This window comes from Schistocerca piceifrons, chromosome 1 (genome assembly GCF_021461385.2).
Source record: "Schistocerca piceifrons isolate TAMUIC-IGC-003096 chromosome 1, iqSchPice1.1, whole genome shotgun sequence".
Lineage (NCBI taxonomy): Eukaryota > Metazoa > Arthropoda > Insecta > Orthoptera > Acrididae > Schistocerca > Schistocerca piceifrons.
The window spans coordinates 58556846-58578477 of record NC_060138.1 but is presented as its reverse complement, the minus strand read 5'-3'; the positions used below and the strand labels follow the sequence as shown (position 1 = coordinate 58578477).

General features: G+C 42.0%; 1 protein-coding gene across 1 annotated transcript in view; it reads right to left on the bottom strand.

The window, feature by feature from the left end:
• Positions 1 to 3921: 3921 nt before the first annotated feature.
• LOC124776365 (putative uncharacterized protein DDB_G0283431) overlaps positions 3922 to 21632 on the bottom strand; it is a 72687-nt gene continuing 54976 nt past the window's right edge. The window contains exon 3 of the mRNA XM_047251357.1: positions 3922 to 4048. Within this exon, the coding sequence (XP_047107313.1) occupies positions 3922 to 4048 (127 nt within the window). The remainder of the gene's footprint in view (positions 4049 to 21632) is intronic.

Genomic DNA, 21632 nt, shown 5'->3' with positions numbered 1-21632 from the left:
TAACACTAAAAGGGCCACACCAGCTGCAAGTTTTAGCGTGAGACTATACGCAACTCTGTTACGTTGCGAACATTAAAAACATTGCCTCACGGTGAAAAGTATAACGTTTCTCATTGGATAGACAGAATTTTTGTAGGCGGAGCTTAAGGTTAATATTGAGACCCTGACTGGTCAGTTGAAAACACAGCCAGATACCTTTTTCTTAAACCAACTTCGGGAAATTGTGGTGGTGGTTAGTGTTTAACGTCCCGTCGACAACGAGGTCATTAGAGACGGAGCGCAAGCTCGGGTTAGGGAAGGATTGGGAAGGAAATCGGCCGTGCCCTTTCAAAGGAACCATCCCGGCATTTGCCTGAAACGATTTAGGGAAATCACGGAAAACCTAAATCAGAATGGCTGGAGACGGGATTGAACCATCGTCCTCCCGAATGCGAGTCCAGTGTGCTAACCACTGCGCCACCTCGCTCGGTCGGGAAATTGTGGTATAGAGAAGTTAGAGAGGGTTGCTTCCGAGACGGCGAGGTGTGTGGAGCTGCGCCGCCCGCCGCCCCCTGACGCTGTAACCACCAACAAGGTAATGAACGCACGCGATGCCGCATAAGAGCACATAATGCTTCACTCAGAACTGCAGAAGTCTCATCTGTTACATCCCCTATTTGCATAATACTAGTGTCGATCGCCAATTAAAGCTCATCGTATTCACATTTGCTACTAGAAAATCTGAAACGCCGTGATTTTTGTTATATAATTATTGAGAAGCCGTATCAGCCACTGTAATTTACAAGAAGTTAAATAACTAATTAAAGATAATTGGGGGTCACTGTAGACCATTTTGATAGTTTTCTCTTTTATGAAACTTAACTTAAACCTAAATTGTAGATGTGATATGGCATAGGTCATCCTTCGATCCTTTGTACAACTAGGAAACCCATTCAGGGAATATTCGTTCACATTTTCGTTGAACGCAGTTGGTTTTTATCATCCTGTATTAAAATATTTCCTTTTACCAATAGTGCAATTTATAAACAATGTTTTGTGAGTAGAATAAAAATTCCAATGGTAAACTTAACTGCTTTTTCAATGTTATTTTACCAGCTAACTAAAAATATAGTGGAAGGGGTTCAAGGCTTTCCTGGTTAGTATTAAGATTCTTTAAGAGGGAGTGCAGTGGAGCTGACGCTGAAATCATTAAGTATTTGGTTATATCATCGCTAGTCTCACTGAACTCTTCTGAACTCAACATGTCATGTTGCTGGTATGGAGACGCGAGACCACACAGGTCCCAGGTTCAAACTAGTCCATTCCCTAAAAAACATGCTCAGAGCGTCGTTGCGCGAAAGTTGTAGGGAGACACGACTTAGAACGAACGGACACCATGCAGAATGTCAGACACTAGTTGAACTATTCACGAACAATTACCAAAAATATTTTTCACGTACCACTCTGATAACAGGCAACTTGTCAATCTCTCTGCGAACATCTCTATCACGGGTATTACAAAACCTCAGACTTCTCAATAGAAACACTCGAATCGGTTTTCAGTTATGCATAAATAACATCATTCAAGTCCGTTTCTTTTTGAGTTATCCCACTATTTCGATATAGTATTCCTAGAACATCTCAAAGATCCACGTAAATAGAACAAACCAATGAAAGCTCTGATCACTATCGCATCTGTTTCTTTAGCGTCCCTTTCCCTAGAGTGGTTACCACGAACTTAATTGTTGTATATATTATTGCATGTTGCGATAATGCTTATTATGTTTTCATCCAAGAAGAAATTCAGAATTTCTTTTTGTCTTTTTTGCACGAGCTTGATTTTTTGGTCCAGGCAAATGCCTAATAAATATCCTACCAGCTTTAGAAGCAGATCTAGGAATAAGTAAACGGAGCAAAAATAAAATTACATCTTTCCTCAAAAAAATGCATTCTCTTGAGTTACTTCTTCCTGTAATTCATATTCATCATTTTCTGACACTTCTTGTTCTGTTTCTGAATCATGACCGCTTTCATGAACAGAATCCTCAGTCTCTTGAAGATGCTTATAGTGATAGCTGTGACTCATCACTCAGCTCACTGAACCATTCCACCCATACATTAGGATCTCTATTAAACTCTGTTCGAGTTTTTTTGCCTTTGACATTTCTTCCACAATTTAAAAATAAAGAGAATACTAGGTAACATGGAAGGTAACTGCAATCAAATTGCGTGTAAATTTACGCACATGAAAGATCGATTGAATCTAGGAAAGGAATAAAGTAATACAGACTGTGTTTATGAAACGGTCTGGAGGAGACTTGTCATCCGCGCAAGCTCTGCTGCCACAATCTGAAACAATGTATCTTTCGTAACTGAAAGACAACCATGATTGGAGCTAACAGCCAGAGAGTTTACAGAAAGGTACGGAAAATGGTGCGTACTGAATCCAGCCCAGTCAGAAAAAATGGAGGGGGAAAGTCATGTGGATGACGAGTGTCATCCGAGCGGGCAACGGAGGGTTACTAGATATTGTGGTTGTACTGGCTGTTTAGTCAGTATGATGTGTAGCTTGAAGCTTGTGATAAGTGCTCGAAAAGACTGTGCATTTACCTAATTTCGGCCGACAGAGAATAAATCCATTACAGCTTGCTTGGAATATGTTTTCATTCTTAAATATATTGAGGTTGTGGATCCCAACAAGAACAAAATTCTGAAATCAGAATGTATAACGACGTTTATGGATAAAGCAAACCGTGAGATGGAACAGCTATCAGAGTCACCCAGCGGACGTCGTGGGATTCTGCTAACGCTGCCGCTCTGGACTTTTAATAGGCTGCAGGACATGAGCGCTATAACCGCCCTCCAGACCCGCAGCTCTAACGAGATTAGGGAAGAGGCGTAACGCCCCAACGATCGCTTCGTGTCCTCAGCCACTTAGACACAGCGACCAGTTACTCTCCTTTTTTTTCCTTTTAGCAATAAACGAGGCTATAACCATCAAGCGCTACGTGTCACGAATAACATTCGGTTCCATTACCAGCGGTGCACGGCATTTCAAAAGGCTTCTCTTCTTTCACGAGACGCGGTGCGTCTTTCCACGCCGCACAGAATTAATGTTATCGCTGGGCTGTATTGGTCAGATCCTGTATAAAATTTTTACGGCTATTGCCAAAAGTGACCACTGGCAGTAATCACGTTTATCTATCGTACAACAATGAATACTCACAGTTGCGCCAAACAGACAAACGTTGTTCGGTGCTGCTTGTATTGTGGCAGAAAAGGGATGAATTATCTAGTCCTTGTGTTTGTAGCACGATCAGAAGCCATGATGGCCCAGTTTCACTGCTCATTCAAGTATGTTTACACTATTCAGGAATACAGCAATTGCTGCCTTCATTTATTTGGCCTGTTTGTGAACACTTCCAAGACAAGATTGGTACTTGTACAGATTGCTTGATTTCTTCTCTTACTATGGAAGACGAAAATTTAATTTCCTTTTATTGGCACTACTTGATGTATTAGGGCACGGTGATGGATGAACAGTGTAAATGCAAGAAGAAGAACAGATCATTGATACTCCTAGAAGAGACCCAGAGACAGTTTATTAGCATGAAAAAACTGCAAATTAAAATACGGATGACTCGTTGCAGACCAAGATCCGATCTTATGAACAAAGTGTTCTCCATTTTACTCTACGAATGCGAAAGCTGGATCCTTGATATATATTTCTAAAGCATCGAGTTTTCTCTATAGGTATGTATCGCCGTCTCTTACTTGGGTGCCGAAAAATACGAAAGTAGAAGTCTTTGATCGGATGGAAAAAAGGAGAGAAACTATTGGTCACTATAGAACAAAGGGAAACCTCAATGTCTAGCACACATTACAAGAAGCAAAAATGACCAGTTACTGGAAACTCATGTCTTGCAACATATCATTCGTCTTTTATTTTCCCTGCTGTGATATCATCTCCAAATGTCGTTCAGACAGGAGTTCTTTCAATTTCATGTCAAAAAATGCCTTCCATGATGCAACGTCACGTCCACTCCTGGTTGCAAGGACCACCACTAGCCTTAAAAAGAAAAATAAACAATATGTATGTAAAACAAGACATACAAATGAATGGTGGCCATAAAATAGAGATGGGTTCTAATTACAGAGTCTGTAAGGCAGTCTTCCTCCTCGTTGCAAAATGAAACAATGAAATAAATAAAAGATACGCTTAGTCATTCAAAGTGAATTTTATTCCCACTCCTATCAGTGTTAAGATTCGTTGAAAACATTTACGTCCTATGTAAAAGTGAGCAATTATTGCATGGACGCAACAGCCTGCTGCATACAAAACAGACAGAGAAAATCAAGGAAAGACAAAAATAAAGAGATTAGATATTTAATTCTTCTACTACGTGGCCCCCATGTAGTGACAAAGGGCAGGAAAGTAACGTATGACGGGAAGAGCAGGGAGGCTATAAGGTAAAGACTGAAATTTGCAGATGCATTGGCGGAGTAAAAAATTCCTCGCTAAAGGATTAGACGTAAGCCTCAACTTGAGAATGATGTATCTGAGAATGCACGTCTGATGCGCATCGTTGCATGGAATTGTATCTGCGGGAAGCGAAGCTACAGCAGAATCAGAAACTAAGAGATTGGAACCATTTGAGCATTGATGGATGTTACGAAGGATGCTGGAAATTGAGTGCTGAGTACTTCCTCATTTCGTGCCACTACAGAGTCAACGAGGAAAGGAATGTATGGAAACCACATCACTAGAAGAAGGGATAAGATGATTTGGCAGTTGCCCAGATATCTGGGAATAGGTTTGAAAGTTCCTGAAGGAAACTGAGTGCTACAATTGTATGGAAGACAGTTCAGTCGTTCTACATATTCTATTGTCTGAGACGTGACCGCTACTCTGAGATGAATACATTATCACAAGAAAAAAGTCGTTCCATTCTACGGCAAACCAACAGAAAGACTGACGGCTCCGACACTCTCAAAAAATATAAAATTAACGGAAAAAGACCAATTTATTTCCTGCGCACCATGTGTAGACGTACGCGGTCTATCTGCACAAGGAATTAAAATAAATGTAGATATTTATAGATTTCTAATCTATAGAAAATTAATTTTTACAACATCACGTTCAAAATTTTGATGTGGAAATACAAAATTAACAATTAATAGCGTGTTTTTGAAATATGAAAGCTTCAGTCACTGGTTGATTCATCTGAACCCTAAAGACACTAGTACGAAATTCGTGATCATTAAAGGTTTCTGACGATGAATTGATACTGTAAAAGATTTGATGAGACTATTTATTGAACTAGTAGAAGCATGAAGTAGAAAAAGCAGTTGTGAATTAGTCGATAGTTACCGTACACAGTGAGCATCAGCCCGTTAAATCACTGACTTGCAACCTTGTACAGCAGAGTTGGTGATTGTGTTCTCTCTGCTAACAATAACACAGTGTCTGAAAAGTGTTACATTGCGAAGAGCTTGTCTGAGATACTCTTAGTTAAACGTGCAAAAGTAAATCTCCAAGATTCCAACACCCAAATAATAGTTTGAACTTTACAGGTCCTGAAGGTCCAGGAAATCAAATATACGTCTATATGTCTGTTACAGTACGTAACATTATCTTCACTAAAGTGTTTAAAAGTACGGTAACTAGGGTCGGTTTCACTAAAACATATATGACAGCACAAAAACTAGCTGTGATCGAAATTTGAATTGCTCGCTATGTTACGCAAGACTCAATCATATTGCTCAGTGTACTGATCAGCTCGCGAATGTAAACTACACTTGTAGTTATGAGTGTAGTAGAAAGGTTGTAAGCCTTTTGCCATTCAGATTCGGACGGACAATCTAAAGAGACACAAGAAAACTGCGCCACATCATTTGTAGGATCGGAGGCCGAGTAAAGGCACTTAATTTCGTGACTGCAAGTGAAGAGCCGTTGGAACTATCGAAATATCGGCAGTTTTACCATAATGTATTCGTAGCTCAGTATCATAGTGGAAGGTCTAATCGTCAACTGCCTGAAGTCAGGGTTTTGTTCCTATTTCCCTCTAACGACGTAACTCAAAACAATCGTTAATTTATTTAATCAGAAGAAACACGACATTTGTAGTTACTATGAAATGTTTGTTCTACTAAGATATTTTCGGACCCCAAGAGGGCACAGTGTGTATTGTTTCTGCCACGTAATATCCCGCACAAAGGCCTTCAACATCAGTGACTGTCTGCAGTCTGATAGAAAGCGAGTCAGTGAGGTGGGTCATGAATCTGTCATTTTATGATACCTCTCCCAGGCACCGAAGTTGACGTTCCATAGAACATAACGGGTTTCTCTGCGCGGGGTCGTGCCAGTTATCTCGCAGCGACCGCTTCTTCCCTGCCGATACGTCTTCAATATAGTTTAGGTCTGGTGCATGAGGACAGTCTAGAAGAGCAGTCTCGCTTTGTTCTACAAACCATTGCTGCAGGATCGATAACCTGTGTATAGAAGACTCGTCCTTAGAAAAACAGATTGCTCCTTCCGGATACACAGAGTGATTTCTTACATCGTGTACAAACTCTAGAGGATGAGAGGAACCAGAACAAAAAATGTCCTGAAATACATGATGTCCATGCTAGAGACCATTTATTGACTCTCACATTCCTACATAGACTGGAGTCTAATATGCGCGGTACCATGCAGCCACAGTGTTGTGCAGCATGTCTTGGAAAAGGTTTCCATGTGCCTCAACGCGTGCGTGTAGTCACAGTAGCATGTTCTGTCTCACACGTTCACATCGACCAGGCGGCATCCGAGCAGTGGCAAAGACAGCGTGAATACGCTGCTCCAGGTCTTCACATCCGGAATGGGCTCTGCATACACGATGCTTTCGAGAAGGCCCCGTAATCAGAAATCGCGTAGTTTGATATCCAGTGAACAAGCAGGGAAGGCACGATTGAGATGCGTCTGGACGTTAACGGTGAATTGGGCTGGGACACCGTCTTGTAGCAGCCCCATAGTCCTTCTAATCATCAATGGTACTTCTTCCAGTAGGGAAGCAAGGCCACCAGGAAGAAACGCCGATAGTTCCGGCCTATTGGGTGACTAGGAAGGAAGACTGATCCGAAAATGCGGCCGCAAATTATCCTGGCCCACACATTCCGGCTGCACCGATGCTGATGATTTGCCGCCACCATACCATGGGGGTTCTGCATACTACTGCAAATATTAACTTAAGATAGAACTCCGCATAATGGTGATCTCATCCGTGTTTAGGATAGATGACAAAAATCCCGGAATCGTGGTTGCCTGGTGAAGAAAACATTGACAAAACTGCTCCAAATGTGGAAAGTCCGTTGCTAGTAAGCCCTGCAAACGCTGTAATTCATGTTGTTGTTGTTGTTGTGGTCTTCAGTCCTGAGACTGGTTTGATGCAGCTCTCCATGCTACTCTATCCTGTGCAAGCTTCTTCATCTCCCAGTACCTACTGCAACCTACATCCTTCTGAATCTGCTTAGTGTATTCATCTCTTGGTCTCCCCCTATGATTTTTACCCTCCACGCTCCCCTCCAATACTAAATTGGTTATCCCTTGATGCCTCAGAACATGTCCTACCAACCGATCCCTTCTTCTGGTCAAGTTGTGCCATAAACTTCTCTTCTCCCCAATCCTATTCAATACTTCCTCATTAGTTATGTGATCTACCCATCTAATCTTCAGCATTCTTCTGTAGCACCACATTTCGAAAGCTTCTATTCTCTTCTTGTCCAAACTATTTACCGTCCATGTTTCACTTCCATACATGGCTACACTCCATACAAATACTTTCAGAAATAACTTCCTGACACTTATACTCGATGTTAACAAATTTCTCTTCTTCAGAAACGCTTTCCTTGCCATTGCCAGTCTACATTTTATATCCTCTCTACTTCGTCCATCATCAGTTATTTTGCTCCCCAAATAGCAAAACTCCTTTACTACTTTAAGTGTCTCATTTCCTAATCCAATACCCTCAGCATCACCCGACTTAACTCGACTACATTCCATTATCCTCGTTTTGCTTTTGTTGATGTTCATCTTACATCCTCCCTTCAAGACACCATCCATTCCGTTCAACTGCTCTCCCAAGTCCTTTGCTGTCTCTGACAGAATTACAATGTCATCGGCGAACCTCAAAGTTTTTATTTCCTCTCCATGGATTTTAATACCTACTCCAAATTTTTCTTTTGTTTCCTTTACTGCTTGCTCAATATAGAGATTGAATAACATCGTGGTGAGACTACAACCCTGTCTTACACGCCCCAGGAGGAAACCTCCCGTACTGTAACTGGCTGCATAGCACAGCGCATATAAGACCGCAGTCTCTCTAACAAAGTACGATTGAACAAATGTTATCTAGCCGGCCGCGGTGGTCTAGCGGTTCTAGGCGCTCAGTCCGGAGCCGCGCGACTGCGACGGCCGCAGGTTCGAATCCTGCCTCGGGCATAGATGTGTGTAATGTCCTTAGGTTAGCTAGGTAATTCATAACGATAGCAAAATTTGTCACGGAGAACTTCCACATGATCGTCTGGCATATCCTGTACTGGCGGGCCAACCGGTTGGTACTGACATGGCGTTCGCCTTTCGCAGTGTTGGACACACTTCCCTCCCTGGTGTCCCAATATTTCGGGTATGTCATGCTTTATTAAACGATCCTGCCTCAGACAAACAGCGAAACACTGTTAAAAACACTGAATCCTATACCCGCCGACAACAAGCATGGGTCTCCTGATACAACCTTGCTGCCCACCGCCTGTATTGTCATTTGCCTTTCCGTAAATAAGCACCACGTTCGGCAAACGCTCGATTCTAGTACACAACTACCGTGTACATTGCTGTGACATATCCATTACAATATAAGTCAGTGAGTGGTAATGTTGTAGCCGATTCGCTTCTCTTGCTATGGGAGGAATGGGCGCTAGAGCATGACTTATGAGGAACACCCTCCGGGAGGAAACCTCCCGTACTGTAACTGGCTGCATAGCACAGCGCATATAAGACCGCAGTCTCTCTAACAAAGTACGGTTGAACAAATGTTCTCTAGCATGGAAACCATGCATTTCCTAACGTAGGTTCATTGCATCTATTGTCCAACCCTAGAGTTTGTACGCGTTGCAAAAAACAGACCCTGTTGGTCTCGTACTCACGGGATCATAATATTCTTCAGAATATGAGAATCCTGAGCAGTATCAAGTAGACTGGAAGCATTCATATTCGGTGGGAATAAATCGAGCCCCAACCTGACACAGACGCACGTCCATTGTGGGATGAGGTATGGAAGTATTTTTGGTCGGAACGGACACCTCGAAGGCTCCATAGTCGTTGCAGTTTCCGACGATGACTGGCATCTACGATCTGCCATTTGCAATGGACTTTATCGATTATCGTTTGCCCAGCATAGAGTCGATGATCATCATGGATCGGAACCGAGTCGGAACCGAGTCCACCGACCGAGATACGCAGTACTATGTTTCAAGAGCACCTCAAGTAAAAAGGGTTCCGGTGTCACGTGTTAAGGTCATTGCTCTGGACAGGTTTTGTTAACATGCCTGAATGCAGATGCCAAGCGCCTACTGCATTCTCCGGTATCTCGATAACATCGCACAGTGTTCCGGCCTGTGATTCAGTCAAATTCCTTTCTTCCACAGAAGAAATGATGCGTTCATGAGTAGCCTGTTGATGAGCCGTGGTGAATGACTAATGTTACTCTACCGAAAGCAATTTGGTGTAGATATTTAACCTTGCCATTATCGAACGAATAGTACTCTTGCAGCTATTACATGCCACGACAGTGTGTGTAATATCAGTGAAACAGAGTCATTCCTGATGGAGATTGATTAGCTTCCTACTCTAGGAACGTCATTCATTTATAGCAAAATTCTGTCACACCTAGAGTTTCATACAATACAACAGACAACAAAATTTTTAACCAGGCCAAATAGAAAAACAATGGATTACAATACGAGATTCTTTACATACAAAGCCTGCATGTTGTGTTTTTAATTGGTAGATGGTCACCGTAGCTGATCTGCACTGTAACGGTACGTTTTCCCTGTATGTGCTATTCGCAGAAAATATTTTCTCTCTTCTCGGAAATGATCAGGAATACTCATGTGATTAGTGTTCTGCAATTTTTGTCAAAATATTTCCTCGTCTGTGTGTTCTCAAGGTAAATACAATAGTGTGTAATGTTGCATTTCATTCACTTCACTGTTGTACCAGACGTCCAATCTGGCTGTCACTGACGCCAGCCAAGGGAAAATGAAAGTAGAAATAATGAATAGAATATGTAAGTATCTCACACTAATGAATGAAACTTATTAAGAAAAGCTCCAAGAAGTTAATACCGTTCGAAAGGAAAGAATAAATATTTCTTTCTGTATTTCAACACGTATTTTATTGGCATGTACTCCATTGTAGAATGCTGCTCATACTAGTGGGGGGCGAGGGGGGTGGCAAGGGTGGCAATTGACGGTTGATGCGCATTCCAAAGACATTACACTAACCTACTGAAGTGCCTGGGCTAGCAGGACAGAGCGGATTAGGCTGTGGGATGGGGCCAAACTAAGTTGCTGTCAGTTGCACTCAACATACAGACGTTGTTCATCAACACACAATATTACAACAAGGATGTAAAACACTCAGAACTTTAATTGACCTCCATTGATTAACTTTAGATCGGCTGAAGGCTACACATTAGCCAAATAATTAAAACCCAACAAGTAAATTACTATGCAACACACAAGGGATAGCGTACAGAAGTTTGCAAGGGTTGGCCTGGGACTGTAACACTAATGACCGTTCAGGTGGGACAGGCAGCCTGTCCAATGACTTCTTAATATGAAAGTAACCCAAACGACAGACAGCCGACCGACCAATTAACAAAATCAGTTCTACTCTACGCAACTAGCAAAACTACCACAAGATTTCAATACGACGACACACAGAATATTGGCTCCCTCAACGTCCAACAACACCTTAGCTCTCGAACTACACGTCGCATTGGACATCAACAACACGAAAATACGTAAACGACCAGGGCAGGTAACCGCAACATAAACGGCCGCAAGGCAGGATATACCACTGGTCAACTGCAATAACAGGGTATAAATTAAGTTAAACTCCACAGGAAGATGGCTGGAATCTTAGCCAACTTGAATACAAACAAGCTGTGGCACTCGGGAATGTCCCAAAGCGACAACCAGGATGAAACGAAGAAATGTAAACAGTTGAGGCTCGATTGAAAGGTTAAGTGAGGTCCCAACTTTCATGTCCAAGATCGGTGGGTGACGAACATCTTAGCACTCGCAAGCAGCACCTCACACTCCAACCCCGCGTGCACAACGCCAGGAGCCATGGCCAGAGCAGGCGCGATGGAGACTTCCTTGATACTCCACGCCAATCGACTGACTTGTCACACACTGCCCAGCCGGAAACTATATCCGCCACACCAAAGATAGTACAGCAGTACTAGTATCGATACACGTTGCTGCTGCCACTTACGGAGAGGATAGCAACATTATTGTGATGGTCGCAGTCCTGTGGTTTTATTTCTCCTGCAGATCAGGTTTAACCCAAGACAAGCATGACTTGAGCCAACCATGGCTCACCTACTTCCACGTGCAGGCAAGGACATAGACAGGTAAAAAGGCTAACTGTCCTTGTGCAATCCTAGACCATACCATATTACGTCACAAGATTTCAAGTTGCCGTAAGTTAAACACATATTTGAAGGGACACAAATACAGAGTCTTCTGGCTTCACTTTTAATTTTCAACTAATTCGCACGAGTGATGTCTGTCACATAGCATCTGGACTACGGATTAATGCTAAAATATCTACATCTTTGCTACCAACTCCATAGCCAAAAGCGTAGTCAACCACTGCACTATATTTAAATCCTTTAAAAATTCGTCCTATTTAAGAAAAATGTTGCAACAAAACTTCATATTACATAGATTTTCAATTGCCATATATCCCCACAGCCCCCTTGACGCCAGCAGCGCAGGTCGCTCCTGCGACGTGCCTCCCCTCCTCTCCCCTCCTCCCCCCCCCCCCCTTGCCCGTCCCCCTCCACCCTCGTGACGACCATCCCTCCACTGCCACAGCCAGCCCCAATGCCAACATTCAGCATCTCCGTAAATAAATTATTTACCCATTTAGTGTCAATCCAAGTTGATATATTTAATTAACAATGAATAGGGACTTATTTGAAGCAGCAATATCTACAATCACCATAGACAATTCATATACAAAAATGTTATGTACACACAACCGCACTTCATTTAATGGAGCTTGCAACGAAAAATTACATGCATATGTTTATAGCAGAGAGCGATTTTTAAAGAAACACATTACCCACACCAACATCCGCCGATAATCTTGACTATGCCTATTATTCTGCCAGAGGATCTTCTCAAACTCGACGGAGTTAGATTATTCTGATTGCCACCATTGTCATTTAAACTAAATGTGCTATTTCAGTTCGACTATTGCCACACGTATACATCATATTTAAACATTTACTGGTGTTTTTGTAGACAGCAGGCGCGTTACCGGTTTATAGAGAAAACTATGATTTTGAGAATTCTTACCACAATGCGACAATGACATCCCATTAGATGGATGCTTATTGACCATATAAATCGGTATCAGGACGAAAAGGATGTTCCACCAAACTCCACACCAAATTCAGATCAATGCGTTTTCCTACCACAGCTCAATAATCTTATACTCGTACGTATTATGAACGTTCTGACTGACAGTCAGTTCTGTGTCTAAATCACTGAATTTTATGTCGAAGTCTAATTTCAAAACTAAAAGCATACACGACAGGGAGAGATGGGTATGTAATTTTTCTTAGAATCTATTGTCCTTCTCATGGGAAATCTTAGCCCATTGAGTCAAATGTATTACAGATTCTCATTATCATTGCTGGGCCGTTCAAATGAGTATTGCCGGCCGGTTGTGGCGAGTGTTTCTAGGCGTTTCATTCCAGAACTGCGCTGCTGCTACGGTCGCAAGTTTGAATCCTGCCTCGGGCATAGATGCGTGTGATGTCCTTAGACTTAGAGCTACTTGAAGTTAAGTAACCTATGGGACTGATGACCTCAGACGTTAAGTCCCATAGTGCTTAGATCCATTAGAACCATTTTTAAAACTAGTATAAAAATATCTTCCCTAGTGAACATCAGCTGTGACTTCACTGAATATATGATAAATCGAGTCTTAGAAAAGTAGATCGATGTATGTAGCACGATGAATCGTAGGTGACGAAACAGATACAGACAACGCACCTACACTTACTGATCGAGTATTTACAGGCATTCATCAGATTTCACTATAGTGACTGCAGCATCACGTCACGTTAGACGGTGAAATGTGTCGTTTGAAATCAGTTCGATGAATCCACTTGTTTTAAAGGGAAACCGTGTATTTAGGGTTGGTTACTCCAACACACTCATTATTATTATTTATTGCTATTGTGTCTCTCTTCCCCAGTATTCTTCCATCACAGAACTCATCAAACTGCGTTGTGAAGAGTATTCTTCGTTTTAAAGCACTGATCGGACAACATCAGAACAGGTTGGTTGAGATCTTTTCCATCATGATTCTTGAAGCCCCTTTGGAGATGTTTCACGTAAGTCTTGAAGAGAATGAAGCCGGTAATCCGAACTGTTACTAAATAGGAAACATCTGTCGGATAAGATTGAAGTACGAGGTTTAAGTTAATTTTTTTCATTTTTTCTAACTATGGGAGTCTGGCACGATGGCATATGTTTTTAACACGTTTCTTCCATCCTAAGTGTTTGATGCTATCAGGTCCTGACGAATTCTGTTACACGCTCTTGAAGAAAATGTACAAAACTATCACTTTGTACGTTACAGTTCGAATTGGCTTTCTGATCGAAGTATCCATTATCTGTAACACTCTGTATTAAGTGGTACAGATATTGGCACAGCTGCTATGTGATGTTGGTATTCCAGCGGCAGTGAGTTATAATTGATTCGTTATGAGAACTAGTGTATGACCTTTGTGTGAACGTAGTTTTATTTCTCAATTAGGGTTCCATGATAATTTTCATCTGACTACGTGTGTACATCTGTAATATCCAAATCTTACAGCCGACAGGACTATTCTGCTGTTAGTCGCATTACCATCGCTGTGTGCGGTCGTACCTTGGACGATGTTTCGTTTATTTTTCATTAATTATTGTTTATTTTTATGTGGTCACTATGCGAGGATTATTTTTTTATTTTGAATAGTTGACCTATTTTCGTGTCTAACCTATACACATGACAGACGTAACTAGATGAATCAAAGTAACATGATATGGACAAATAGCTTGCTGTCTCAGTTTAACTACTGATTGTAATGCTGACGCCTTGTCATGCCATTTGGTTTGTGGCTATTCCACATTTCCATATAGTTTACCACACAACAGATCTCCTTGTGAGATTATAGAAACTTGGAATTTTGTTTGATATCGACTGCAATACGCTCCGAAGAGAAATTTGATGCTGCACTCTCGGTTTATTTGAAGAAGAGCGAAGTCACATCTACCAGCAAGATTTACGTCCTCTATTGAGGACAAACTTGAGTTTCTCAAAAGTGGCGTGGTGTCTGTGGTATAAACGGTAAAGTACGTTACATCGGGGCCTTCGAGTACGGCGACAGCTACAGCAACGAACGTTGTAGACAAGCAATTTTTTTGTTTGGGTGCCTAGTAATAACAGTGCAGTCCATAAGGATACAGAATAAATACTATTTTCATCATAACTACGATCTGTAATACTAGTGTAGTCGCTGATTTTAATGCATAAAAATTTTAAGCTCATAAAGATCGATATCCCTTTTATTTGAGCACATAAAAATATTGATGATGAGGGAACTGTTGGAGGGTGACATACCTTTGGCAACAGGCTTTCGTAGTTGCTTCATGTTAGAAAGAAAAACAAAACTTTTAAATATAATTCATGGATTTTTTTCTCTCTGTTAAGTCACCGAATTGCAGTTACACCAGCGCTTACGTTGGATCAGGAACTCGACAGTAACATCTCCTTTCCGTATTTACGTACTACCTGGTGTTCATCCCCATCCGGCGCGCAGGTCGCCCAAAGTGGCGTAGAATGGTGCAGATCTTATTACAAGGCAGCCAGACCCGCCCCGCAAACGGGGCTCCCGGCCAATAACGGCAAACGCTCATTTCCATTTCATTGCAGAATCTGAATATCGCTGCATTTGAGTTGTGTCAACAGAGCCAGGCTGGTGTTGCCTGCATGGGAAAGAAACGGAAAAACCGGCTGGTAGCCACTTTACGATGCAGTTAGCGAAGAGCCTTTTCTGGGAGGCAGAGGGACACACAGCTCATGCTTGAAAAAGCACCGTCCCTACCTATTGTGCACCGATCAAGCGAAGCGACTTCTCGGCCTTTAGGCCACGGGGACGCGACGGGAGACACTTGAGTTCACTTGTAGATAGCAGGACAGATAAAAATCGCTGGGGAAAAAGCATTTAGGCGCTTGCAGACAATTGGGTGGTCTTCGGTCCAGAACGTTGAACTCTTGTAGGGAAGGTTGTTGACGTGAGGCTAAAGAGTTCAACGAACGAAAGGAAGCCATTGATGCAGAGATGGTGAGGTTAGTACATTCAGCACATGTTCCCTTAGTTTTGGTAGTGGTAGACGATGTAATTGTAGAACTGGATTTGAACAGAGACGCGTGATTATTGGTGGCATGTTTTGTAATAGAAATTCTTGTCATTGGCTAGAATCACGTGCTTAAAACTGCTGTTGTTTCATGAACGGCAGTGGCGCAAAAATGTCTTAAAAAGGGAGGAACTCACAAATTTTTCGGGGATGTGCTGTGGGAGATGTGGTCGACGGTAGTCGGGGTGGCGCAGTTGAGAAAAGTTTTTCGAGGGCGATTTGTGATTTGCCTGTACAAGGGGTCATGTTTCTGAGGGAACACAGCAATGACTACACCACGGGTGCATTTGACAGTCGAGTGCGAAAACGAGTGGTGTTTTGCCATACTGTGCACTCGGAAGATAGGAGCGTAGGCGGCCGGTGTGGACGAGCGGATCTATGCGCTTCAGTCTGGAGCCGCGAGACCGCTACGGTCGCTGGTTCGAATCCTCCCTTGGTGTATGGTCGTGTGTGATGTCCCTAGAACTACTTAGGTTAGTTAGGTTTAAGTTCTAGGGGACTGAAGACCTCAGATGTTAAGGCCCATAGTACTCAGAGCTATTTGAACCATTTGAGAGGAACGTGTAGTGTGGGTATTAGCATACACACGCACATGCAGTTACTCTATTTTGTTTATATTGATATTGAATACCTGTCGATCTGTGTGATTTCAGTGAAAATTGTATTAAACAAACGTGTTAGGATATGAATGCAGAACAGAACGCTGAATTTAACTGTCATTCCTGGAGATAATAGAAAGATAGAATCCACTTGCCTCATATTTTTAAATACTTTGTGTAGATATTGAACTGACCAAAGAACAAGCAGTAGAAAATGGTCAGTCTGACGGGTTTCTGACCATCATTTTGAAAGTATCTGGTATCTGAATAGTTTTATTGAAGAATTACCAAATGAATGTATCAGGTAATCAAGCTGGATATTAGACTACATTATTTGATCAAACAACTACTAGAGTTCTGCAGGAAGGAAGAAACAACCTTGGCAGTTTAAAGTAAGCATGTTGCTCATGATGTTGGCATTACCAGAAATTTTGCGCATAGACTAACTGAAATTAGAATTTGAACTATGTCAGGGTTGAAACAATAGACGTAACAGTAAATTCTTAAATCACTTAGCAAGTTTTTACAATCGACACAGAATAAGGACTTGCGCCATTCGATTATTTTATCCGTTATAGCAGATCTTCGATGAATAAGGTCAACTAGGATACAAGTAAGTGGTGAAAGCAGTCATTATCCACTATACTGTAAACATAAATCATTATTTTTGCTGTAAACCAAGAACCCACGACACCAATCTTTAAATTCTTTCATTCCCCTCCTTCTCCCCCATTAGCGTCAGACATATATTCCTCCACTAAATTTGTTTGTGGCTGGAATTTAGTGTCATGCATAATTAAAGATATGTCATGTTTGGTTATGATACGGACACTATCAGGACGATTACAATTTTTGTGTTGCTATGCATAAGGAAGATATAAATTTCGTCTTTTTTAAATAGCACCCTGTTTTTTTTATTTATTTTCCTCTATTCGGTAATCTACTAGCAGTCTTCAGACATTTTCAAAGAAGGTATCACAAAATTTGCTTTCATCAGCCCTCTACAAGCCCTGAATCAGTAACGTTTCTCAAACCCATATTCTCTGCGGGATTTAATAGTAAACAGTGGAAACATAAGAAAAGCGCACAACGGTCTGGTGACCTTAGTTTGTATTGTATTTCGCATTAATTTTCTTTTCTGGTATTGCTATGTGTCATGATGGTAAAAGTTGCACCTAATATATAACTGAAACTGCCCAAAAATCACCGGTGGCACAAATCTGTATTTCCATTTAATATATCTGCGATGACTGATTTCTACTTGCACGCACTGACTCTATGTAAATTTCCCTGGTTCGTACATACACTTCCAGTGTTTTTATAAATATTGTGGATGTGAAAAGACGTGTACTGTTAATTTGTTGTGTCCTTCCTTAATATATACGTTAAATACTGTTGGAAATAAGTATGACTTGAACATCACATACTGCATAGAGGTGTGCGTTGTATCAAGACGATAGATACATACTTTCGACATGTGACTGGGACCATAACGATGGAAGTGGTATTTTCAAACTGAACCGAAAGGTTATTCCATACTAGTATTCTACTACAAACAACGTATATCATTATATTTTCCATCCGGAAAATCGATTATGCTTTTAAAATCAGTGAGTGTCAGCCTCTAGCTTTAAAAGTTTGATGCAGGGGTCATTGCTGCTTTTATGCGTTGTTTCTTTAGGACGCTATCAATTTCAACTGCGCGCGCCTGTGTGTGTGTGTGTGTGTGTGTGTGTGTGTGTGTGTGTGTGTGTGCGCATGCGTCGGAGCGTGCTAGCACTCTTGCCTATTTGCCATTAGCTATACTTATTTTATTTTCGGCTCCTCTGGTTTTTCTTACTCGTTGAAGATGATGTTGCTTTCATTGCGGTGGAATCAACGTTATTTTCAGAGCACTGCTGCTCAGCCAAAGAGCGAAATATTAACTTTCATTCTTGCACGTACCATGAAATCCATTGTACACTACACGTTTTAAATGTGGCTTGAAGGTGTTTACCATCTCTTCAGCGTACATAATTATACGGAACACAGAGGTCCGTCGCTGAATCTGTGAGTCAAAACTCAGCAGAAGGCGCGTCTGAAAGGCCTCCATTGCCTTCCCTGGTGGACGTCCAACGTCAGTCCCAGCCCTTGTCCCACTTCGGAGATCGCTATGGACCTGCTGAAGTGACCACCAAATTGAATTTGCACTACTGGCCATTAAAACTGCTACACCAAGAAGAAATGCAGATGATAAACGGATATTCATTGGACAAACATATTATACTACAACTGACATGTGATTGGATCTATGCACCCGAATTGCGTGAAAATGTAGAGAACTCACTACGGCCAGAGATGGTTCTTCTAGGTACTAACGGCCTTGATACGCCTGAGCATTTAGTCAATCAGAGCTTGGATGGGATGGCGTGTACAGGTACAGCTGCCCATGCATTTTCAACACAATACCACAGTTCATCAAGAGTAGCGACTGGCATAATGTGACGAGCCAGATGCTCGGCCACCATTGACTACACGTTTTCAATAGGTATCTGGAGAATGTGCTGCCTGGGGCAGCAGTCGAAACTTTTGTGTGTCCAGAAAGGCCCGTACAGGACCTGCAACATGCGGTCGTGCATTATCCTGCTGAAATATAGGGTTTCACAGGGATCGAATGACGGGTAGAGCCACGTGTCGTAACACATCTGGAATGTAACGCCCACTGTTCAAAGAGCCGTCAATGCGAACAAGAGGTGACCGAGACGTGTAACCAGTGGCACCCCATACCATCACGCCGGGTGAGACGACAGTATGGGGATGACGAATAATCGCTTCCAATGTGCGCTCCCCGCGATGTCGCCAAACACGGATGCGACCATCGTGATGCTGTAAACAGGACATGGATTCATCCGAAAAAATGACGTTTTGCCATTCGTGCAACCAGGTTCGTCGTTGAGTTCACCATCGCAGGCGCTCCTGTCTGTGATTCAGCTCGGAGACCATGGCTGCGGTTACACTTGACGCTGCTAGTCCATGCTGCTGCAAACGTCGTCGAACTGTTCGTGGAGATGGTTGTTGTCTCGCAAACGTCCCCATCTGTTGACTCAGGGATCGAGACGTGGCTGCACGATCCGTTACAGCCATGCAGATAAGATGCCTGTCATCTCGACTGCTAGTGATACGAGGCCGTTGGGATCCAGCACGGCGTTCCGTATTACCCTCCTGAACCCACCGATTCCACATTCTGCTAACAGTCATTGGATCTCGACCAACGCGAGCAGCAATGTCGCGATACGATTAACCGCAATCGCGATAGGCTACAATCCGACCTTTATCAAAGTCGGAAACGTGATGGTACGCATTTCTCCTCCTTACACGAGGCATCACAACAACGTTTCACCAGGCGACGCCCTGTCAACTCCTGTTTGTGTATGAGTTACCGGTTGAAAATTCCCTCATGTCAGCACGTTATAGGTGTCGCCCCCGGCCCAAACCTTGCTGCGATTTGCAAATGATTACCTTTTCAGAGCATTCACACATCTTCCTCCTGTCGGTTAAATTTCGCGTCTGTAGCACGTCATCTTCGCGGTGTCACAATTTTAATGGCCAGTAGTGTAATTGAATTTCATTGAAACGGATGCTGCTCACTCTGGATGACCGTTTACATCCATATTGTTTTCTCATCACGTTGCAACGTGCATGTCATACTTTGAGCTCTCATCACGTCACCGCACAAAATTTCACCGCCACGCGAGAATAACTATCAATTCCACCTAAATCCTGTTCGTCCGCCGTTCGTTCTGCGGCGTTTCGAGATGGAGCAACTGTACATCAGATAAGTTTTGTAATAATACAGAGGCTATTATTTGTTAACCGTTTATCCCTCACTCTCGAATTATGGACCCTCGTTTCCTAATTTCTTGGCCTCTGTTTTGATCGGTCACCTACAGAATGCAAGTGTGTGAATATTACGTAAAGTGTTTGGGTTGCGGCTATGACAAGAAATCTGGCGTGGTTTGTGAATTTTGCCCAGAGTTAAGTATTGTTTTTTCCTACTGAAACAACAGTGTACACAGCCAATGCCAGATTTGTTTTACCACCCCGTTAGGTAAAAAGCTGTGTGATTGTTACGTTCTAACATGAGTTCTTTAAGTCATACTTTTCTCTGATACCTGACACCTTTTTCACCGCGTACTAGAATAGCAGCAAATTTTTTAATATGACATATTTGTTTTGCAGTAGGCGAATTGCACTAGCATATTTAATGTAAATAATAGGAATGCCTTATTGCATGGAAATCACATCGAAGTTTAGTAGTATGAATTTCCTTATGGCAGCCATGCTGTGCGCTATAGATCCCTCTACGTATTAATCCGATGAAAATGAGAAACCCCTTTCTAACCTAACCATGTAACTAACAATGCGAAATGAAGATCTGGCAGACATGGGCAGTTTTCGAACTTATTGACAGAATAAAAAATCCGGTTCATTTGCCAGTACTTTATTGTTTATCACACGACCGGTTTCAAAACCTAAAGCTTCACTTTCGGGTGACACCAAATAACTATCGAGACACTAAACTCTTCCGTGTCGATGTGGGCGCCGCAGTTGTTGGTCCTACGTTCTGATGCTTTTGTTTCCCGTGGGTGGAGCCCCCATGACTGACTGGCGTGACCGCTACACAAGTATGTCCTCATATGTAATTTTATTTGAAGATAAATCTGTATTCCTCGAAACCAGTCGTGCAATGTGTAACAAATTATTGGTAACTGAGAATAAAAAATTCGCCTATCAGTGTTTACCGAAAGAATTAAGGATTAAGATATCACTTCGTTTAGACAACACTGAATAAGGAAATGTGTTACACGTTTCGAACGGCTTAACTGCCCCCTCATGCGTACATATTTCACTAGTTTTAATCAGAAGGTCTCCACATTACTGACGCGAAATCGCCCATTGATTTCTTCATGACTGGATGCGTGTCACAATTAGTCACTGTATTAACTATTTTGTGCTATCCAACTTATCACTTTCTTTTATGAAAAATATTTTATGCGAAATGCATTAGCATTACAACATTGAAGAGCCCATACAGTGGTTCAGATACCATAAGTTTTTGTTTAGACACTTGGTGGTCATTGGTTGCTTTTTTCTTTTTTTTTTTTTTTTTTTTTTTTTTTTTTTTTTTTTTTTTTTTTTTTTTTTGACGCAAAACTGCTATGGTCATTAGCGCCCGGTCTGTGACTTAGGAAACGCTAATGGAAACCAGCAGCAATGGGAACGAAACTCAAAGGATTGGGGAAACTAAAAGCAGAAGGAAAGCTTAAAAATCCA